Source organism: Schistocerca americana, chromosome 8 (assembly GCF_021461395.2).
Source record: "Schistocerca americana isolate TAMUIC-IGC-003095 chromosome 8, iqSchAmer2.1, whole genome shotgun sequence".
NCBI lineage: Eukaryota > Metazoa > Arthropoda > Insecta > Orthoptera > Acrididae > Schistocerca > Schistocerca americana.
Genome location: NC_060126.1, coordinates 286,730,261 through 286,750,714, shown reverse-complemented (window position 1 = coordinate 286,750,714; position 20,454 = coordinate 286,730,261). Strand labels below are relative to the sequence as shown.

Genomic DNA, 20,454 nt, shown 5'->3' with positions numbered 1-20,454 from the left:
CCATCATCAGCGTCGTAACGCGCAAGCAACTCTGCAGTGATGGTCCTTCGTTGCTCTTTATGATCTTCTGTTAGGCGGCGAGAAAAGCAGCAGGCATTCACCTTTGAGTACCCCAGAGACTTCACACCCATCCTTACCTCGTGGAGTGCCTGCTCTGGGCTTCCTTTGTCTACTCCACCTCCCCTCCTAAAGGTTTCCTCTCCTTCCATCTCCTCCCCATCCCTGTATCCCCCCCTCCTGTATGTTGCCCCCCTGTATGTTGCCCCTACCCCTGCTCCATCTCCTGCCCCCCTCCCACCGCTATCAGCCCCACTCCCCACCTGCCCTGCTACAACTGTCGCTGCTTCCCCCTCTAGAGTCACCACCCACAATGCCACAGTCACCACCACAGAGCGCTAGCCTCCATTCATAGTGCTGCTGCCTCATAAGAGGGGCCTGCCTCCCACCACCTCCCAATCCAACCAGTCTCTTACCCCTCCTCCCAGGCTACAACAGCTAAAAAACCTCCCAAGTGCCCAAGTGGCGACCTCGCTTCCACCCCCTACTCCAAAACCCCTCTTCCTTTTGATCCCCCCATGGACACCACCATCCTGCCCCCCTCCCCCCAGTCACCACCCTGTATACCATCATCCTGGCCAACCCCGATCTGAAATTTCTAGATGACTTTACCCTCACCCTCGAAATCCTTAAGTAAATCCCCAGTGCCCCCATTACCCAACTTATCCCTTGCAGAGACTCTGTCCTCATCCAATCCCCCTCTCCCTCTTTCCACACTGATCTCCCCCAGCAACTTCCCTATATCACCTTTGGCCCCCATACATCCTTCACCCCTTTCCTTACCTCCTCCTCTCCTCATCAGCCCCAACCCCCTCGCCATCTGCCAACCTTCACTGCTCTGATCAAAAAACGCAGACCTATGGTGACAGAGGCAGAGGTGTTGGCGGAACTGAATGCCCACCTTGCCCTGGAAATCGGCTCATTCCGCCATATTTACTACAACTCAGGCCCCACCGTCTTCATGCATGTCTTTACCGAGTCCACCTCCTCCATGGGCCACCTCCTCACTCAGGGAGCCCTGATTTTTAACGACCACCACCCCACTGACCCATTTCATTCCCCTCCTCAATCCTACTACTGCCAACACCGTCTCTTCTACAACCACCACCTCACCTACAACTGCAGGAACCCCCCACCTACATCCATAGTAAAGCTTCCCACTTCCTTAAACAGAGACCCAACCTCACCTCTCCTACTTCCTGCAAAACCTCCAAATGCAAAGCCAAACACACTCCCACCAACCCTGAGCTCACCCCATCGACAAGCCCATCCACCCCAACAATGCCCTCTGCCCTCCCCCTACAGCTGAAGACATCATCTGGTTCTTGACCATCGTCCTGGAGAATATCCACCCCTTCCAACGCCTCCACAGGCTCCAGCAGATCCCCCTTGCCACCCACTCCATCTTACATTTGAATACTTATGCCATCTACTCCCACAACCAGGCCCACTTTACCTTCACCCTCCTAGACACTCTCATTTGAGCCCCTCTCTCCTCCTCCCACCACTCCCTTCCTCCCTTCCACTTCCTGGTGTGTCTCCTATACCTCCATGCCAATAAACCTTTTCTTGCACACTCTTTCATCCTTAACGAAACCTTTCTCTAACCTCACCATGATGTCTGCACCTCTCCCTATCTCCTTTACTGACAACCCCATTCTCCTCCCACGAATGGGGTCGCTATAGGCCACCTCAAGCATCTCCCTGTCCAGCCTCAACCCCTACTCAATGACCCAACTGAACAGCTTCTCCTCAGCATCTTTTTTCCCTCCCTCACCGTCAACTGTACCACTATCTCTGTCCACCCCACAGTTCCTCTCCCCTATGACCTCATTTCCTATGTTGACTGTACCTTCTCCACCTATGTGACTGCTGCCGACCTCAGCATCCACAGCTGTGATGCTGCCACCCTTTGGTGGTGGCATCACTTCCTTTCCACACTCCACTGTGACCTTGTTCCTCTCCCACAGCACACCTGTCCTGAAAGTAACTGCACCCTGGATGTCATCCTCACCTTCCCCAATCTCCTTGGTCGCAATACCATGGACGTCCATGAGCCTATTGGTAGTGGCCATGTCCCCATCCTTCTCACCATCTACTCTGCCCATGGCCACCCTCCTTCCTCCGAAATCCATCAATGGCCACTGTTGTGCCAATTGGGATGCCTACTGGGAATCTATTGCCTCATAGGTCGGAAGTCACCCCCATACTTTCATCATACCACTGATGTCAGCCATGTCTCTTCCTTCCTCAAGAAGACTACCATGGATGCTGTGGAGGCCCACGTTCCTACCAAACTCAATCTCCCTCACCACCCTAAGCTTCCTCCACAGTCAATCCTTCTTCTCCATGAATTCCACAGGTCTACCACTCCTTCCTCTGCACCCGTGAGCAGGATACAAGCCTCCACCACTGGCTATTACGACAACACATCTGCAACCTCCTCACAGCAAGGAAACGCCGGGATAGTGCCAGTCATGTACATGCCTCAACTCCACCCTCTGTGTCAACTCCTCCAAGTACTGGCCTGTTTTCCATTGCCTTACTGGTAGCCATCCTGCCCTGCATTACCCACTTCCACACAACAACTACCCCTTCCCTAACAATCACAGTAAGGCTAATTGTTTTGTTTCCCACCTCTCTGAGGTCCTCTCCATTCCTGATGATCCCCAAGATGACTACTCCCTCTTCCACACCATCCTTGAATGCACTGATACCTCTGTCCTGCCACTCACACCCATTTTCCGATATTTGGATCAGTTACCCCATTCTGACATAAAAACTCCCATTACAGTGCATGACATCGAACTCGTACTCCATTCCAAGTGCAACACTGCACCTGGTCATGATGGGGTCACCTACTGCCACCTGAAGGAATCCCTCCTGTCCTTCCTGGCTTCCCTTGCTACCCTGTACAATGTGCTCTCCACCAACTTTTACTCTGAGCTGTGGAAGACTAACCATGTGTTGCTGTTCCCTAAACCCAACAAGCCACCTCCCCCCCCCCTCTGACACCTCTTCCCATCGTCCTGTCCCCGTCCACCTCACGTCCATATTCAGTAAGGTCTTGGAGTGCCTCCTCTCCCACCATATTCATAACCAGCTTAACCATCACCACCTTCTTCCGCTTACCCGGCGTGGCTTCCAGCCCTCCTTCTCAACTGATGACCAGCCCCTTAACCTCAGCAGTCTCATGTCCCTCCAGCTTAACTCCCATCACTCTGCTATCCTTGTTTCCCTCAACCTCCAGAATGCCTACGACTGTGTCTGGCATCCTGCGATCCTATTCAAACTCCAGACCTATACTCTCCTCATCAATTTCGTCCATCTCGTTGCTTCCTTCCTCTCCCATTGTCCCTCCTATGTCACTACTCATAATACCAACTCCTATACTTTCTATCCCACTGCTGGTATGCCCCAAGGCTCCATCCTTCCCCCTGTCCTCTATCTCCTGTATACTGCTGATATGCCCAAACCTCCCCAGTTGTTCATCTCCTCCAATTTGCTGATGACATCGCATTTCTGGCCCTTTATCCTACCCTTCAATGGTCCCAATGTACCCTCCAAACTCACCTTCACCAGTTCACCACTTGGTGCAACCAGTTGTTTGCTTCGTATCAACCCCTGAAAGACACAGGCAATCATCATAGGCCACACCACCTGCTCCTTCTCTCTCCATTATTTCTACCTAACCATTTATGATCATCCTGTTCACCTCACCTACCCTGAAATACCTTGGCCTCACGCTTGACTGTCCCCACATCTGGACTCCTCATATCCCTACGATCTAACACAAAGCCCACACTAGACTCCACCTCCTGTCTGGACATGGGGACTGCAACCTCCACCATCCTTCACAGTTCCAAATCCTTGATCTGCCACATCCTTTTTTATGCCAGCATCGCTTGGATTTCGACCTGTCCCAGATTCTATAAAGCCCCCAAAATCCTCCAAATCCTAGAACACCATGCACTCCGCCTTGCCTTCTGTATCCACCTTCTGTCCCCCACGCACATCCTCTATGACCTCTGTTTCCATTTACTGTGTTTTTACACCCCCTTTCTCCTTTCTTTTTTATGTATAAGTTTGCTCTTGTATTATTTGTATGCCACTTGGTTGAAAAGCGGCAAGGAAAAAAACCATATCCCATGATCCATTTTTTCTACAAATTATCTAAATATCAACGTTCATGGAATGAAAATTTCTGTTAGTTGCCTTGTAAGTAGCAATGTGTGTTGTGAAGCTGTATAGGAAGTAATAATGTACTGTAAGTACACCTTAGTATTTACTAATCTATATATATGCCTCTATCACACTAACAGCAAAACTGTAATTGGGATTTCACAGGTAACTTGAGAATAGTTTGTGACATCGTATAGGCTTTATTTCATCAAAATCGGACCGCAAAAGAAAAAGATGTCATCATTTAAAGTTTTATCTGAAACTGTCTTGCTTTTCTGTTTCAGAGAGCCAAAAGCTACTAGACGAGTTTTCAAGGGGTTTTCACGGGTGACTTAAGTGTAGCTAGGGGCAACGTATAGGTTTTACTTAATCAAAACTGGATCACGAGAAAAGAGATATCGTAATTTAAAGTCTTACAAATGCGAAAGTGTTTTTATCTGTTACCTTTCAACGACTAAACCGCTGAACCAGTGTTTATTAAATGTGGTATTGAGATAGCTTGAATGACAAGGAAGGATATAGGCTACTTTAGAAATATATTTGTAGACTATTACGCGAATTAGGAAAATAATTTTACTGTTTGAGAAAACTATTTATTCTTTGAATTTTGAACGTTATCATTTTGTGAAAACGCTTCTATTGAATGATACGTTGAACATTATACAATTCAGCATAACGAATACAACGATTGTATAATCCTCAGTGTGTTTAGCCGTATACTCATACTTCACTGTAGATTTGCAAAAACCACTCTGTTACGCTTTCACAATTAAACCACCGAACCAATTTCGATGAAACTTGGTGTGGGGATAACATGAACCCTGTAGAATAACATAATAAAGAAAGAAAGAAAAGAAATGTCGATACTTAAAAGTGTGAAGTAGGTGCCGTCTTACACGTTTTCACATCTGTGGGCATAAAGCATGTTAAAAATTGTTAGATTTGTTGTATAATCTGCACACCGTACAGTGTAGCACGATGTATCCGTCCACACCCGACTGCATGTACTGTTCGGCAGCAACACTGTGTACATTCCATGTCGTTGTGGGTTGGGGTATTTGGGTGTAGAGGGGGCGGACTCATCTGTGTATTAACACACACTTAGCCTAACAGGCAGACACGTGAGAACAGCTGATGTTATTTCGGGGGAATGGGTACTTATTTAGCATAATTCATAATAAAAAAAACTACCGGTATGCGACCATAGCAGCGGATAAGTGTTAGCGTGAAAAATAGCATTGTAATCAAGTAAACTTTACGCTACTAATAGCAGATGAACAACAGACATATTTTTTCAAAGTGGCAGTTTTTTTTACTGTTTTGTTCGATTAAACGAAGTCGGCACAAGAAATATAGTGAGAGTTAATTTTAAAATACAGCGTGTACGGATTAAATTTCTATGAGGCTTTTGTCTTGTGTTAAAGTACGTCCTGACTCGTCCCATATCCGTGAAGGTTCTCTTTTTTGATTGGATCTATGGGACGCATTGAACATCTGAATGGCTGAACATGGGCCTTAACAATTTAGAGAAATCACAGAAAACATAATTCTGGATGAACAGACGAGGATCTCTCTAGTAATTTAGTGTCTTAAACATTACACCAATATGCTCCGCAGGGCACACTGGATATTCCACTTAATAACCTGGGCGATCTCCGTAGCAAAACATACGTCAGTAAGAATTTGGCATCTGTACTGAAGCTAACATGCATTTTTTAATGGAGTCAGATTTCAAATTTTGAAATTCTTAGCCGAAGTTCGGTCTTGAGACGAACTGCAGTTTTCGATTTCAGCAAAGTACACGATGTTGTTGTGGAGTAAGGGCTATTTATAGATTTGATAAAAAATGCAGGAATTATAAAATAAAATTTATTTGATGGCAAATAACTTCACAAAATATGAAGAATATCATGTGATATGTTTGTAAAACATATAGGTATGTGCAGAAGCCGATGTCGGTTTGTTGGCACTGAAGCGAAGTCGGCGTAGGAAAAGCGAACTGGCCACTCTTGGTCGAGTTGGTTGTACCGTCGTCAGGTCGGACGCCGGTCCGGCTTACGACTGCACGCGTGGCTGGTAGCCGTTCTCGTTGGCGACGAAGGTGACGGTGTAGTCCTTGCCGTCGACGCCCTTGTAGGTGTAGCTGCCCTGGACCTCGATGGCTTCGTTCTCGGAGCCGGCGTTCTTCAGCGCGCCCTGCTCCTGCCGCGCGATACCGTCACTGGTGCGGTACCTGCGGGGCAAGGCAGAACTGCAGCTGGCAACGGTGGAGCATGTGCGACGAAACAGGCAGTAAGGTCTGCGTTGTCACTATCTCACTGGCGACTATTGTCACTTTGGCGAATAGTAGTAATACGAGGGCTATTCGGAATGTAATGAGCGAACAGAGTCCATAATGAAAATCACAGTGAAAATCCGATGAAGCTTTGAACAGATGTGTAGGCAATGTCTCTGTTATGCCCGTAGATAGCGTCATGTCGCTCTTCTCTGAGCGTACAGTGATTGCGTAAAGATGCCTACAAAACAGTGTCTCCCGTCAAGTACGGGTGCCTAACGAGAGATTTCGCCTGTTTTCATGCAGCCCACACAAAGGTCATGCATTTCCATCTTCCTGACAGCTCTCAGTCGCACGCCGCAGGGGCAGTTATGACGCTCCTACAGCTTTTCGACGGGAAGTGTTTGATCACCCACCATACAACCCAAATTTGACCGTCTATGATTTCCATCTCGGCTCAAATGAGCCGCTGGATATGAAGACTACGAGTTGCAGTCCAGCGTGGAAAAGTGCAGGGAGGATCTTTCTGTCGGTATTAGAAAAGTGGTACAACGCTACGACAGATGTCTAAGTCGGAGAGGCGACTATGTAGAAACGTAGGTGGAACACGTAGCTAACTTTTGATTTTCACTGTGTTTTCCATTTCGCGACGGATCGTTCCTTAATTTCCTAATAGCCCTCGTAGATGTGCTCTCTCTCTCTCTCTCGCCCTCTCTCTCTCTGTCTCCCACTCCTCATTCACACAGACACACATACACAACTACAAGACATACAGAACAATTGCACCTATCGATGGACAGACCATCTCTTGAACTTTCGATTCGTAATACGCACCAAGGGGTAGCGTAGATGCACTAGGGGTCACTCGTGTGAGAACTTGTGGATAAATCATTCGCTCTTTATTGTCGTATGCAATTAGTTCGCGTCTGCATACATGCAGCCCAATGGAAGAGACTTTCATGTCCCCTATTTCAATGAATTACACGCAGATGTTAGCGTTTTCTGCGTCACGGTCAGTGCCCCACTTGACTACCTGTAATGTGAGTCAGAAACGTAGAGAGATGGTCTAGCCACTGATGTGTGTATACTTACTTCATGTCTTGTAGTTTTCATGCGGTGGGGAACTATGATAGTTTGAGCACCTTGGCCGCACGCTTCCATCCAGTATTCCCAGGTGTGTGTGGTATGTTGATTGGAATATCATCCTTACGCAAGCTTATTTTCAGCATAGCAAAATGCCTTTCCTACAAGTCACTCTTGGGTGTGTGTAATGTTATGGGACCTTTCCAGGTGGAAATTTCATCAAAGCATTCTCAGGGGACGTGCATATGCGGCTGCTTACACTGGCCTTTCAATCTTTGAGAAATGCAGATTCATTGGCTTGAGGGATATATGAGCTTCTTATCAAAAGATCACATAGATAGTTGGCTGTGATGCAATGAGTACAGATACTTGCAGGGTGAAGAGCGAAAATCAGCTGAGACTTTGAATGACGTTCTTTGATGTTCAGTGACGGGTCTCACTTCTGTTTGTGATGGTCAGACAAAGGCGAACACCTCCATAAGCGACCTGATGAGAAGTGATTCTCAGACGCGTGACAGTCGAACTCCTGGTGCTGGGAGCTATTGGATGTAAGAGAAGAACTGACTTGGTAGTTACTGAAGGGAGACTGAACGCTCTTCAGTATGTGGTTAAAACGCTAAACCAGAGTACCAAGTGCACCAGGATAGTGGAAGATCCTCCGTTGCAGTTCACACCACAAACACCTTGACTATTCTAACCAGTCCCCTGATTTGACAAGCACAGATGCGATGGGAAGACGCATACTTGCATACCAACCTCCATTCAGCAATGCTCAAGAATTAGCTCAGCATGTATTTCAGGCGTAGCAAGAATGTGTGTTGGTGGATAGGAAGTGCCAGCCATGGCGTATTAATGGAAGCATCCCGGCGTTGAACTGATTTAGAGACGCAACCGAATAGGACTCAAAGGCCTTAATGACTTATCCACTTAAATGTGCTGAAATTTGGGAAACTACAGAAATAAATTTGCTCACATGAAAATTACTGTTTAGCCTTTGTAAACATACCGCATCCATTCCAGAAACAGTGGTTCTCCTCGGCTCTGAATTGCTGAGAATTGGCGATGATTTATCTGGTTCTTAACTAGTACTACTCAAAATCAATCGTTTGACGAAGCGATTCTAAAATCACTATTAACGAAGAAGTGCATACGATAATCATATTAAAAAAAGAAGATCACATCACTTATTATTCATAGAGAACCAAAAGGCTGATGCCAAACTGGCCTGGGAGGATTTCGTCCTATTTCAGGTAGTTCCAAGTAAGTGTAGTGGAGGTACCCCAAACACGTAGATGTAATGGTGTCAAATGCTTATAATGAATGCGGCAGCAGAGTGGCACATAATGAGTCATGGCATGAGGACGTACGCGAAGTTGTACTGGCCGAGTCCGTCGTTGTCGTTGGTCAGCTCGACGATGGTGGCGTCCTTTCCGCTCTGCGGGACAGCCAGCGCCGCCACGACTACAGCACTCAGGATCAGGATCTGCAAAAAAGAAGATGCGCTCACGCATTTGCCCTAAAAGTATGCTGCAGCTTTGCTAATGGGCCAACATGTAAGGCAAAAATTTTCAGCAGTTACATTGCCATTTATGTAGGCACAAATCTTTCTTACACTGACCTCAAAAATGGTGAACCGCGATTTAATCTATGTGTCGAGACTGATTTTGATTGAATACGCGTTAAATCAGTTCCCTCGATTCATTAACTAAATCCCCTTGTTGAGTCTGTAGTTCTAGACCCATACTGACTTCATGCGTTATGGCCAAGTGTAGGTTGCAGCTTCATCATATCAAGCGTGTTAGTACTTTCGTTATGTACCGGGTGATCAAAAAGGCAGTATAAATTTGAAAACTTAACAAACCACGGAATAATGTAGATAGAGAGGTAAAAATTGACACACATGCTTGGAATGACGTGGGGGTTTTATTAGAAAAAAAAAAAAAAACAAAAAAAAAACAAGTACTGCGAGACGCCCGTCGTTTGGTGATGGTCGTGTGCTCAGCCGCCACTTTCGTCGTGCTTGGCCTCCCAGGTGCCCAGACCTCAGTCAGTGCGATTATTGGCTTTGGGGTTACCTGAAGTCGCAAGTGTATCGTGATCGACCGACATCTCTAGGGGTGCTGAAAGACAACATCCGACGCCAGTGCCTTACCACAACTCCGGACATGCTTTACAGTGCTGTTCACAACATTATTCCTCGACTACAGCTATTGTTGATGAATGATGGTGGACATATTGAGCATTTCCTGTGAAGAACATCATCTTTGCTTTGTCTTACTTTGTTATGCTAATTATTGCTATTCTGATCAGATGAAGCGCTATCTGTCGGACATTTTTTGGACGTTTGTATTTTTTTGGTTCTAATTAAACCCCATGTCTTTCCAAGCATGTGTTCCAATTTGTACATCTCTATCTACATTATTCCGTGATTTATTCCGTTTTCAAATTTATACTGACTTTTTGATCACCCGGTACTACGGGCCTAATGTGGTGGCTGCAACACGAAGATCTGGCGTCAGAGTCCTATGGTGAATATATGCATATTTTGCATTCTACTGCCACATCTATCCGGCAACTTGCTAATGCTCACAGCAGAGATTCTTACATGAACACGGTGTAATGCAGTGGATTTAGCTCCAAGTAGCTCCATAATCAACGCAGAACTCGGACACGTACGACACGGCATCCATTTCCAATGGTATATGGTTAATACTTTTTATTCCAGCACTGTTTCTATTTCGTTTCTCTTTAGTGTAATATTTTATTACTTCCAAAGAAACACTAAACATTTTGTAACCTTCAATACTGATTTCCGACCTGTTTATTTCTTTGTCAGTCTGATTTTTGGAGTTGCAAAATGACTAAAGTAAATACTGAAATATATACCCATGCGTAGGAGACTACAGAACGTCAACGCAACCGAAGGGTAACATTCTCAGGAAGATAATGGCCTGTGGTCGTGCTTGACCTTACATCTACCACGCCATTCGCTCCAGACGTAGCAGCAAGCTACCATGTAATGGTGGATTATCCGGACGCGCAACGACTCTGTCGTGATGTCTTTCCGTGATCGGTCAGATATTATGGCAGACGCCTTAACGCAAGGCGATTAGCGTCCGTGTAAGGTCTCCTCACGTTCTTCTAAGGCTGGGTTTCTGAAATGTCATACCGAACCTTAAAGGCGAACCTCATTATCTGCTCATCTCAGCGCATGAGTCAGCTCGCACAAATGTGTGCACTTTATTCGCACATACATTACTCACAGGGACCTGTAGTTGTAGAATATTGAAGGCCCACATACGTTTACTGTTGATTTAGTTTTCCGCTGTAATCATGCAGGCCCTGGAAGTCAGTAGCTGGTCGTAATACATTCATCGCCGTTTTTCAGTAAACGGGGGATCGAGTGTCGACAGAAGTGAACGTTACAACATTCGCCAGCATCGAGCGTATATCACTTAACTTCATAATCATAATGGCTCTTTTTGTCTTCCCCTTGACTGTGACGCAAACTGGTGCGTCCTTCCTATAGACGAAATTTACCACTGTTTGCAGCTAGATCTCGCATTCATCTGCAACAGGAGTAAAATATTAGATGATAGATGTATTTCGTTGTCTGAGTTCTGAGTGGTTTACGTTAGCTTTAGTGTTAGTTGCCGTTCACTACTTGTGTAATTTAGAGTGAGACTGGCAATTAAAAGTTGACAGAGGAGCAGTGTTTTCTGTGTCATTTCGGGATTCTTTAATGACACAACTCTGCTGCTTAAATTAACAACGACAACTGATGCAAGGATAATATTAGTGCAAATTTCCGAATTATTAACTTATTCTGAGAAACACAAATGATGATATTGATTCAATCGTTTGTGATTTATTATTTTAAGGGAGAGAGACAGAGTGAGAGAGAGAGAGAGAGAGAGAGAGAGAGAGAGAGAGAGAGAGAGAGAGGAGGGGGGCAGAAAACCAAAAGCATTGAGAGATAAGAAAAGCTGAAAGTAAAGTCAGCTTTGCAGTAATGGGTGTTATGAAATAGCTCCACAATTTATTCTCGTTTTAATGTGTAAACTTTGCTGAGGAACACAGCTGAGATTGATGTAGCTAGAGGAAGACTATTCGACTCTTTCTGTGCCCATTACGTTAGAATTTTCCACGAATTTTTCAAGTCATCTCATGCCTATGATACTTTCGCACAGAACTAAACATGGAAAATTCGCTGTTATTGAAGAAATCGATTTCCTTTCAAGTCTTCTCCTTTCAAGCAAGATGATGCAGTGCTTGAAGCATTGAACTCGTGTGCAAATCAACAGATTTCAAATTCTTCCTCCTGCTATCGACATTTGGGTTTTGCATGGTTTTCCTAACTCACTTAATGCAAATGCACCATTCGGAAAACTTATCTGGTTGACTGGAGGTAGATTTGAACCGAGGACATACCGAATGCAAGTTCAGCATCGAAGCCGTTGTACGACCGCCAGTTTGAGCAGAGAGGCCATTAGACATGGTTCTCGAATTAAGTTGGGAAGGTGTTTGCTCCATCATGTAACCATCCTCGTATTCACCTCAAGTAATCCTAATAAATAGAAACAATAAAAAATAAAAATTAATGTTTGTCTTCTGCAATAGGAGTAGGGTGTCAGTCGGAATTTTCTGGAAGAAATTCTTGTTTGATATCTCCAGCTTCTTCTCCAATCTGCGGTACCAGTCCGTATCTAACGATCATATCGGCGGAACGTTAACCATTGAGGAAAAAATGTGGTTCGCTTTTCACAATCTACGTTTTATCGCAGTGGGGCACGCCTTCATGCTGGAATTACAGCGAGCAGTGGTGAACCCTCCTATGGTTCTAAGTAGACTCTAGGCGTGAGACGCCAGGGGTTCTTGCGACAGCTGTCTGTGAAACTGGTTTCTCTGTTAATTTCCTGACTGCCGATATGCTCGCCCTCTCAAATATGGAAAAAAGTTGAAAACATTAACAAACCAACGTCGACCTGAATCACAGTTATTATTATATTTTTGGACCATTAATCGAAATATTTCCACTTACTGTATTGAATGAAAATACAATTGAGGAATAGTTCCGATGATTCGGAAAATGGCATGCAGATTTTCCGCCTTTATTGCATCTTCAGTAATGCCATTACGCGGTTGATACCATCGCTAGCAAAAGTCAAACAATTTTGTGCGACATGAACAAATCGATAACCAAATACGAACTGTTTTTAGAGCTTGGCACATTGTGAGCAAACTTACGTGTCTTTACAAATCATGGATTAAAAGCATCCACAGCTAGAGTGAACAATGACACATTGCGATCAATATTATTGCCATCTTACTTTTGCGCTTGTTATATGCCTGTTTCTTCTTAGTTAGAGCTTAACATCCTGGGTTCAGTAGCAGAAGAAATTTGGAACGTGAGCTAATCGCTTTGTGAAGGCACCTGGTCAATTGCTCGAATGAATGCTGTTGATGGTTTCATATTAACCGCCAAAGGCTCGACATGTTCGTGAGCGTTCCGTGTCCACTGATTCTTAGATGAGGCGGTGTACTTTTCTTCTGCAGATGTCGCTCGGCTTGAACGAATTTGGACACTGTTGCCACGGAACGACAAAGCAGGTTTGTACTACGAGGTGTTTGGTTGCGCTGAAGCTGGGAGTTCACAAATTACTTCATTGAGTACGGTCGATGTGTCTGAAAGGTGTGGAGCAGGTCACGATAATTTGCATTACGATTTAATCTTCGATGGGAGTTTGCATTACAATCAAGCGTGTCGAAATTCACACAACCAAAAAATTATTGAGAGTAGTCTGAGTTTCTGTGGATTTAACTGAAATCTCTCATCAACAGAAACTTGTTTTTACTGGTCATACAGCGATTATTCAACAGAGCAAAATAATACGTGTAACGTTTTGCGACCGCGAGTGATAGAAGCAACAAACCAGACTTAAGTTACATTAACATTGAAAAGGCCTAATGATCTGATATCTGGACTTTTAGACTACACAGACAGAAAGGGAGACGTGGGTTGGATGTGCGTAACTTCGAAAGGATGATCTCAAATAATACAGAAATTCAATGTTAAAATTGTTCTCATTTCAAAATTTCCTTTCATTAATAATATATAATTTAAAACGTGGAATCTTAGCATGATCGTATTCGGTAACACCCACGGTTATTGTCTGCAACAGTGCGATCTACGGATGTGAGCCTGCTTCTCGGCAATCAGTCCGATGTCTGAATGAAACAAAATTAAACTCTATGAGCCAAGCCTGTGATCGGGTGACTGACCCGACTGAAGATAGGTAGAGAACAACCTTTAGTCGCCGCGGCACTAAGAGGGCCTATCGCACCGGTTGGCTTTTACTCAGCAGGCTGAGTTGATCTGCGGCCATCCTGGGGCCATTGAACCCAGGACATCCGTAGCCGAAGTCTAGTGCTCTACACGCTAGACCACAACGGCCACTAGCGCTGAACATTAACGAACTACAATAGTAAAAAGGGGTAAGCAGTCTACAAACTGAAAGTCTAACACCAGACTGCGAGACCTGCAACACCTACGGACCTATCCGTCATTAGGCTGCACGGAAGACGAAAAGCTACGAAATATGTAAACCACCGTATTCACATATTAATTCGAATGCTCATCTGAAGTATGAAGACCGGCAAATATGAATTTAAACTAACGTCAATGTATGGGACAGGATTTTAGCCGAGGAACCGTCCTGGTATGGATGTTGAGTGATTTAGTGAATCTACGGAAATCTAATGGTGAATTCTTGGGCGGGAATTTGACTTGTATTCATTTGAGTACAAGTTCAGTGCCGTAACTGATGTATCCTTTGCCGGTCACCGAAGGCCAGTCCAACGACCTGCGTTCTTCGCCACTCCTGCGCTGTTTTGCAATCGTAGTTGCCGAAAGAGAGCGTTGAAAATGGTCGTTGTGTTTGACGATAAAATCTGAGTACGGCTGCGTTATATCTCTCTTCAAACTTGCCCAATTAGATCCCTCTGCTGGGATGTTCTTCAGGAGTCTTCTGGTATCTTCGAGTGGTTGGGCGCCAGAAGACTCTTGAAGATGATCCCAGAATAGGGGTCGCCACGATATTGGAGGAGTTTGAAGAGGAATGTGACGCTGCCTGACCACTTCAATATTACCAGCAGTTACAGTAAATGCTAAAATCAGAGGCAGGCGAAGTCATAGTCCTCAAACTTGTCCAAAAACCACCATTTGGACCTTCTGCTGAGATATTCTGCGAGAGTCTTCTGGTGTCTCTGAGTGGCTGGATAATGACTCCTGAAGAGGATCCCAGCAGACAGATCGAAATGTCGAGAATTGGAGACATTTGACGAGGATTATGACGCTGTCTGACAACTCTGATTTTACCATATGTTGTATTAAATTGTAAAATCAGAGGCAGGCCGCATCACAATCCTTTTCAAATTTGTCCAGTTACCATTGTTTCGATCCCTCTACTGGGATAATCTTGAGGAGTGTTATGATTTATTCGAGTTGTTGGACACCAGAAGATACCCGAAGAAGATCCCCATTGGAGAACTTTGACTAGGAATAGGACGCTGCCTAGAAACGTCAGTTTCATCGGCAGTAATGCTAAAATCAGAGGCAGGCGGCGTCTCAGTACTGTTAAAAATTGTCCAGTTATCACGGTTTCGATCCTTCTGCTAGGACATTCTTCAAGAATCTTCTGGTGTCTCCCAGCGCGCATCTCGTGGTCGTGCGGTAGCGTTCTCGCTTCCCACGCCCGGGTTCCCGGGTTCGATTCCCGGCGGGGTCGGGGATTTTCTCTGCCTCGTGATGGCTGGGTGTTGTGTGCTGTCCTTAGGTTAGTTAGGTTTAAGTAGTTCTAAGTTCTAGGGGACTTATGACCACAGCAGTTGAGTCCCATAGTGCTCAGAGCCATTTGAACCATCTCCCAGCGGCTGGAGATCACAAGTCTCCTGAAGAAGATCCGAAAAGAGGGGTTGAACCGTCAAGTATCGGAGAAGTTTGAAGAGGCATAAAATGCTGTCCTAGAACTCAGATTTTACTACCGGTGACAATAAATGCCAAACGCGGCAGAGGGCTGTGAAGATGAGGCGGTCGCAGCAGGTTCCGAGAATCGGCACTTTCTCCGAGATACTCACCAGCTTCATGGTGGGCGTTGGTGGCTGTGTGCTGGACGCGCGTCTGGCTGTAGGCAGGAGTTGTCGCTGCTGTGATTGAGGACTGGGTCCGCGGACAGGTTTATATAGGGTCGCGCCGGCCCCCTCCCCGGCGCGTGTCATGCACCAACACAAAGGCGCGCAGCACACCCACACAGCCGCGGGCGCGGGCAGATGAGCAGCCTGAGGTGAGGTGAGGTGAGGCGGGGCGAGGCGAGGCGAGGTGGCTCCCGTCCTCTCACCGGAGGCCCCGCGCCGGGCACGGCAGAGCGTCACTCGCGGTTGCAAAACAGCCGCACTTGCCATTTGCAGGTTGCCGCCGGCGGCCGCGGCGCACATGCGTGAATACGTACGCCGGTGACATAATGCACATACACACGCTATCCAGGTGTGGAGTCGCCGTAACTCAAACAATTCACACCGGCGCAGTAATTGTTTCGGCAAACGTCAGTGTGGGTACGGCGTCAAGTGTCGGAATTTTGGAGCCTTGTTTGCACTTTCTAGAGACACCAAACAAGTCTAGAGACTACTGTGTCGTTCTATTAGAGAAAACTAGAGTAATATCATTTAACTTTCATATCATTTAATTTTCTATTCTTCGCATTTTTAAACACTCAGTGATATAATTTCACCTCTCAGATTAGCAGACGCGTCTCGCAGTTCAAACTGAATATTATCAGTATTAACATCAGACACAGATGATACGGACCGCGCATGACGTCAACATACTGAAGCCAACATATGGATCAACTGACTACTGCTGACACCCATTTGCAGACGACCGTTCAATTGACTTTTTTATACCACCTTTATAACAGTATAAGCTTGTGCAGTATTACATTGCATCCAAAGATATGTGCAAGGGAGTAATATTTCGTTCCACAGGTAGTTTTAGAAACAAAAATAAATTTACTAGCACATTTTTACAGATAAACAAGGGAACATTCCCAAGTGCCAATGACGAACTTGATAAAACATGATGGTTTTGTAGAGAGGCAAAATAAAGCAAAAGTAGTTTTTTGTTCGTGTCCAGTTTCGTTTTTAAGGGGTAAAACACACTTCGAAAGGTAACTCGGCATGTCAGGTTTGGAGCGAATATCTTCGAAACGATGATATATATATAGGGTGTTACAGAAAGGTACGGCCAAACTTTCAGGAAATATTCCTCACACACACATAAAGAAAAGATGTTATGTGGACATGTGTCCGGAAACGCTTAATTTCCATGTTAGAGCTCATTTTAGTTTCGTCAGTATGTACTGTACTTCCTCGATTCAGCGCCATGATTTCATACGGGATACTCTACCTGTGCTGCTAGAACATGTGCCTTTACAAGTACGACACAACATGTGGTTCATGCACGATGGAGCTTCTGCACATTTCAGTCGAAGTGTTCGTACGCTTCTCAACAACAGATTCGGTGACCGATGGATTGGTAGAGGCGGACCAATTCCATGGCCTCCACGCTCTCCTGACCTCAACCCTCTTGACTTTCATTTATGGGGGCATTTGAAAGCTCTTGTCTACGCAACCCCGGTACCAAATATAGAGACTCTTCGTGCTCGTATTGTGGACGGCTGCGATACAATACGCCATTCTCCAGGGCTGCATCAGCGCATCAGGGATTCCGTGCGACTGAGGGTGGATGGATGTATCATCGCTAACGGAGGACATTTTGAACATTTCCTGTAACAAAGTGTTTGAAGTCACGCTGGTACGTTCTGTTGCTGTGTGTTTCCATTCCATGATTAATGCGATTTGAAGAGAAGTAATAAAATGAGCTGTAATATGGAAAGTAAGCGTTCCCGGACACATGTCCACATAACATATTTTCTTTATTAGTGTGTGAGGAATGTTTCCTGAAAGTTTGGCCGTACCTTTTTGTAACACCGTATACCACAGTTCATCAAAAGTAGTGACTTGCGTATTGTGACGAGCCAGTTGCTCGACCACCATTGACCAGACGTTTTCAGTCGGTGAGAGATTTGGAGAATGTGCTGGCCAGGGCAGCATTCGAACGTTTACAGTATCTAGTTGAAATGTAGGGTTTTGCAGGGATCGAATGAAGGGTAGAGCCACGGGTCGTAACACATCTGAAATGTAACGTCCACTGTTCAAAGTGCCGTCAATGCGAACATGAGGTGACCGAGACGTGTAACCAATGGCACCCCATACCATCACGCCGGATGATACGCCAGTATGGCGCTTCCAATGTGCGTTCACCGTGATGTCGCCAAACACGGATGCGACCATCATTATGCTGTAAACAGAACTGGATTCATCCGAAAAAATGACGTTTAGCCATTCGTGCACCCAGGTTTGTCTTTGAGTACACCATCGCAGGCGCTCCTGTCTGTGATGCAGCGTCAAGGGTAACCGCAGCCATGGTCTCCGAGCTGCTGCAAACGTTGTCGAACTGTTCGTGCAGATGGTTGTTGTCTTGCAAACGTCCCCATCTTTTGACTCAGGGATCGAGACGTGGCTGCACGATCCGTTACAGCCATGTGGATAAGATGCCTGTCATCTCGACTGCTAGTGATACGAGGCCGTTGGGATCCAGTACGGCGTTCCGTATTACCCTCCTGAACCCACCGATTCCATCTTCTGCGAACAGTCATTGGATCTCGACCAACGCGAGTAGCAATGTCGCGATACGATAAACCGCAATCGCGATAGGCTACAATCTGACCTTTATCAATGTCGGAAACGTGTTGGTACGCATTTCCTCTCCTTACACGAGGCATCACAAGAACGTTTCACCAGGCAACGCCGGTCAACTGCTGTTTGTATATGAGAAATTGGTTGGAAACTTTCCTCATGTCAGCACGTTGTAGGTGTCGCCACCGGCGCCAACCTTGTGTGAATGCTCTGAAACGCTAATCATTTGCATATCACAGCATCTTCTTCCTGTCGGTTAAATTTCGCGTCTGTAGCACGTCATGTTCGTGGTGCAGCAATTTTAATGGCCAGTAGTGTATATTGCTTCCGAAGTGGAGTTTGACATCATAATCATTCAACACAATAAGACCTAGAAAATATTCTCACAAAATTCTTCCAACATCGAAAGCCTTATGCATCTTATTACCGTACTTGTGACATCGAGCCCTCTCCAATTACCAGATGAACAAGTTCCTTGTCCTCAGGTACGCTGCTCCATGCGGTTCTCTCACACTGACAACCCCAAGAATCTAACAGTAATATATTCTCCTATTTTTCTCCTTCACTGGTAAGGGAAACATCTTTCAAATGTCTTTTCACCCTATCAGACGTTTGTTTACTAGATTTCGAGTCCGTCACAAGGACAGTTGGGGTTTCAAAAAGATATTCTCGGATTGTCGGTCCTAACTGTTATTTGGCTTCTTTTAAAACTAGGAAAAGTCGGGTGGTCAATATGAAAAAACGGTTTTGGCCATCATAGCTGAGAAAAAGAAACTTGTTCATCTGATGATCGTAAATGGCTCGAATGCACAGACACAATCGTGAGATGTATACGGGTTTTGATACTGGAAGCACCATGTGAGAACATTTTCGGATCTAGTTGTATTGAATCATTATGATGTCTGTCTCCATTTGAGAAACAACATAATTAAGCTGCAGCCACGAGTGTATAATCAGTTCTCTTCACCACGGCTTACCAACGTACTAAAATATTCCCGATACAATTTAGGATATTTAGAGGATCATCTGCAACAAGCTGAAATCCTATTGAATTTCGTTTTACATTGTTTTTTCGTGTATATTTTGTGAAGAAATTTTGTTCATTTTATGTGCACGGTAAACCTTATGTTCTGGGCATCTATGTATAGATTATCATTATTATAATTATTTTGTCTCATAATAACCTAAAAAATGAAATGAAATGCCATACAACCATTTATTGGCCGGGATATCCCCTTCGAGGTTCCGCGGCTGTATTGCAAGTCTTTTTAGCTGACGCCTCGTCGGCGACTTGTGTGTCAATGATGAAAGACACACAACACCCAGTCCCCTGTCGGGAATCGAACCTGAGCCCCCTTGCGTGGCAGGTGGTAACGCTACCACTGCGCTACGGAGACAAACAAGCTAGTAAAATAAATACCTAGACTAATAATGAAGGTTTAGATATTTTAATTAGATGTGTTGAAGATAGTCCGACAGCACATTGTGTACAGCTCATTTTCCAAAAATGGTGTTTCACAAACCATCTTTATTACACGTGGATATATGTAGCTTGAAAGGTTCTTTAATTTAGGCTACGTTGTATCAAACGGTTTCATTTCTCAAAATTAATGATGGTGCAAGCATTTTGCAAAACTTAAAATTTTTGCAAAATTCGATTATACAGTTTTAAAGAACGTTAACTACATATCAAACATTTTTATATATCGTCGTTTCGAAGAAAAACCTGATATGCCAAATTACCTTTCGGCACGTGAAATTGGACACAAACCAGGATATAAGTATTGCAGTATTTTGTCCCCTCCACACACCTGCCGACATTAATAAAGATCGTTTATTTATTACCGAGCGCGGTGGCGTTGTGGTTAGCACAAAGGACTCGCATTCGGCAGGCCGACGGTGCAAACCCGCGTCCGGGCATCCTGATTTAGGTTTTCCATGATTTCCCTAAACCGCTTCATGCAAATGCCGAGATAGTTCCTTTGAAAGAGCACAGCCGCCTTCCTCCCCCATCCTTCCCAAATCCGATGATACTGATGACGTCG

At 45.1% G+C, this 20,454-nt stretch overlaps 1 protein-coding gene across 1 annotated transcript; it reads right to left on the bottom strand.

Annotated features, from left to right (window-relative positions):
• Positions 1–6,094: 6,094 nt before the first annotated feature.
• LOC124544919 (endocuticle structural glycoprotein SgAbd-5) lies at positions 6,095–15,889 on the bottom strand. Its single transcript, XM_047123659.1, has 3 exons — positions 15,734–15,889; positions 8,965–9,080; positions 6,095–6,472 (listed from the first exon to the last, which is right to left on the bottom strand). The coding sequence occupies exons 1-3, from the start codon at positions 15,872–15,874 to the stop codon at positions 6,295–6,297; spliced, it is 435 nt and encodes a 144-aa protein (XP_046979615.1). The 5' UTR covers positions 15,875–15,889; the 3' UTR covers positions 6,095–6,294.
• Between the last annotated feature and the right edge of the window lie 4,565 nt (positions 15,890–20,454).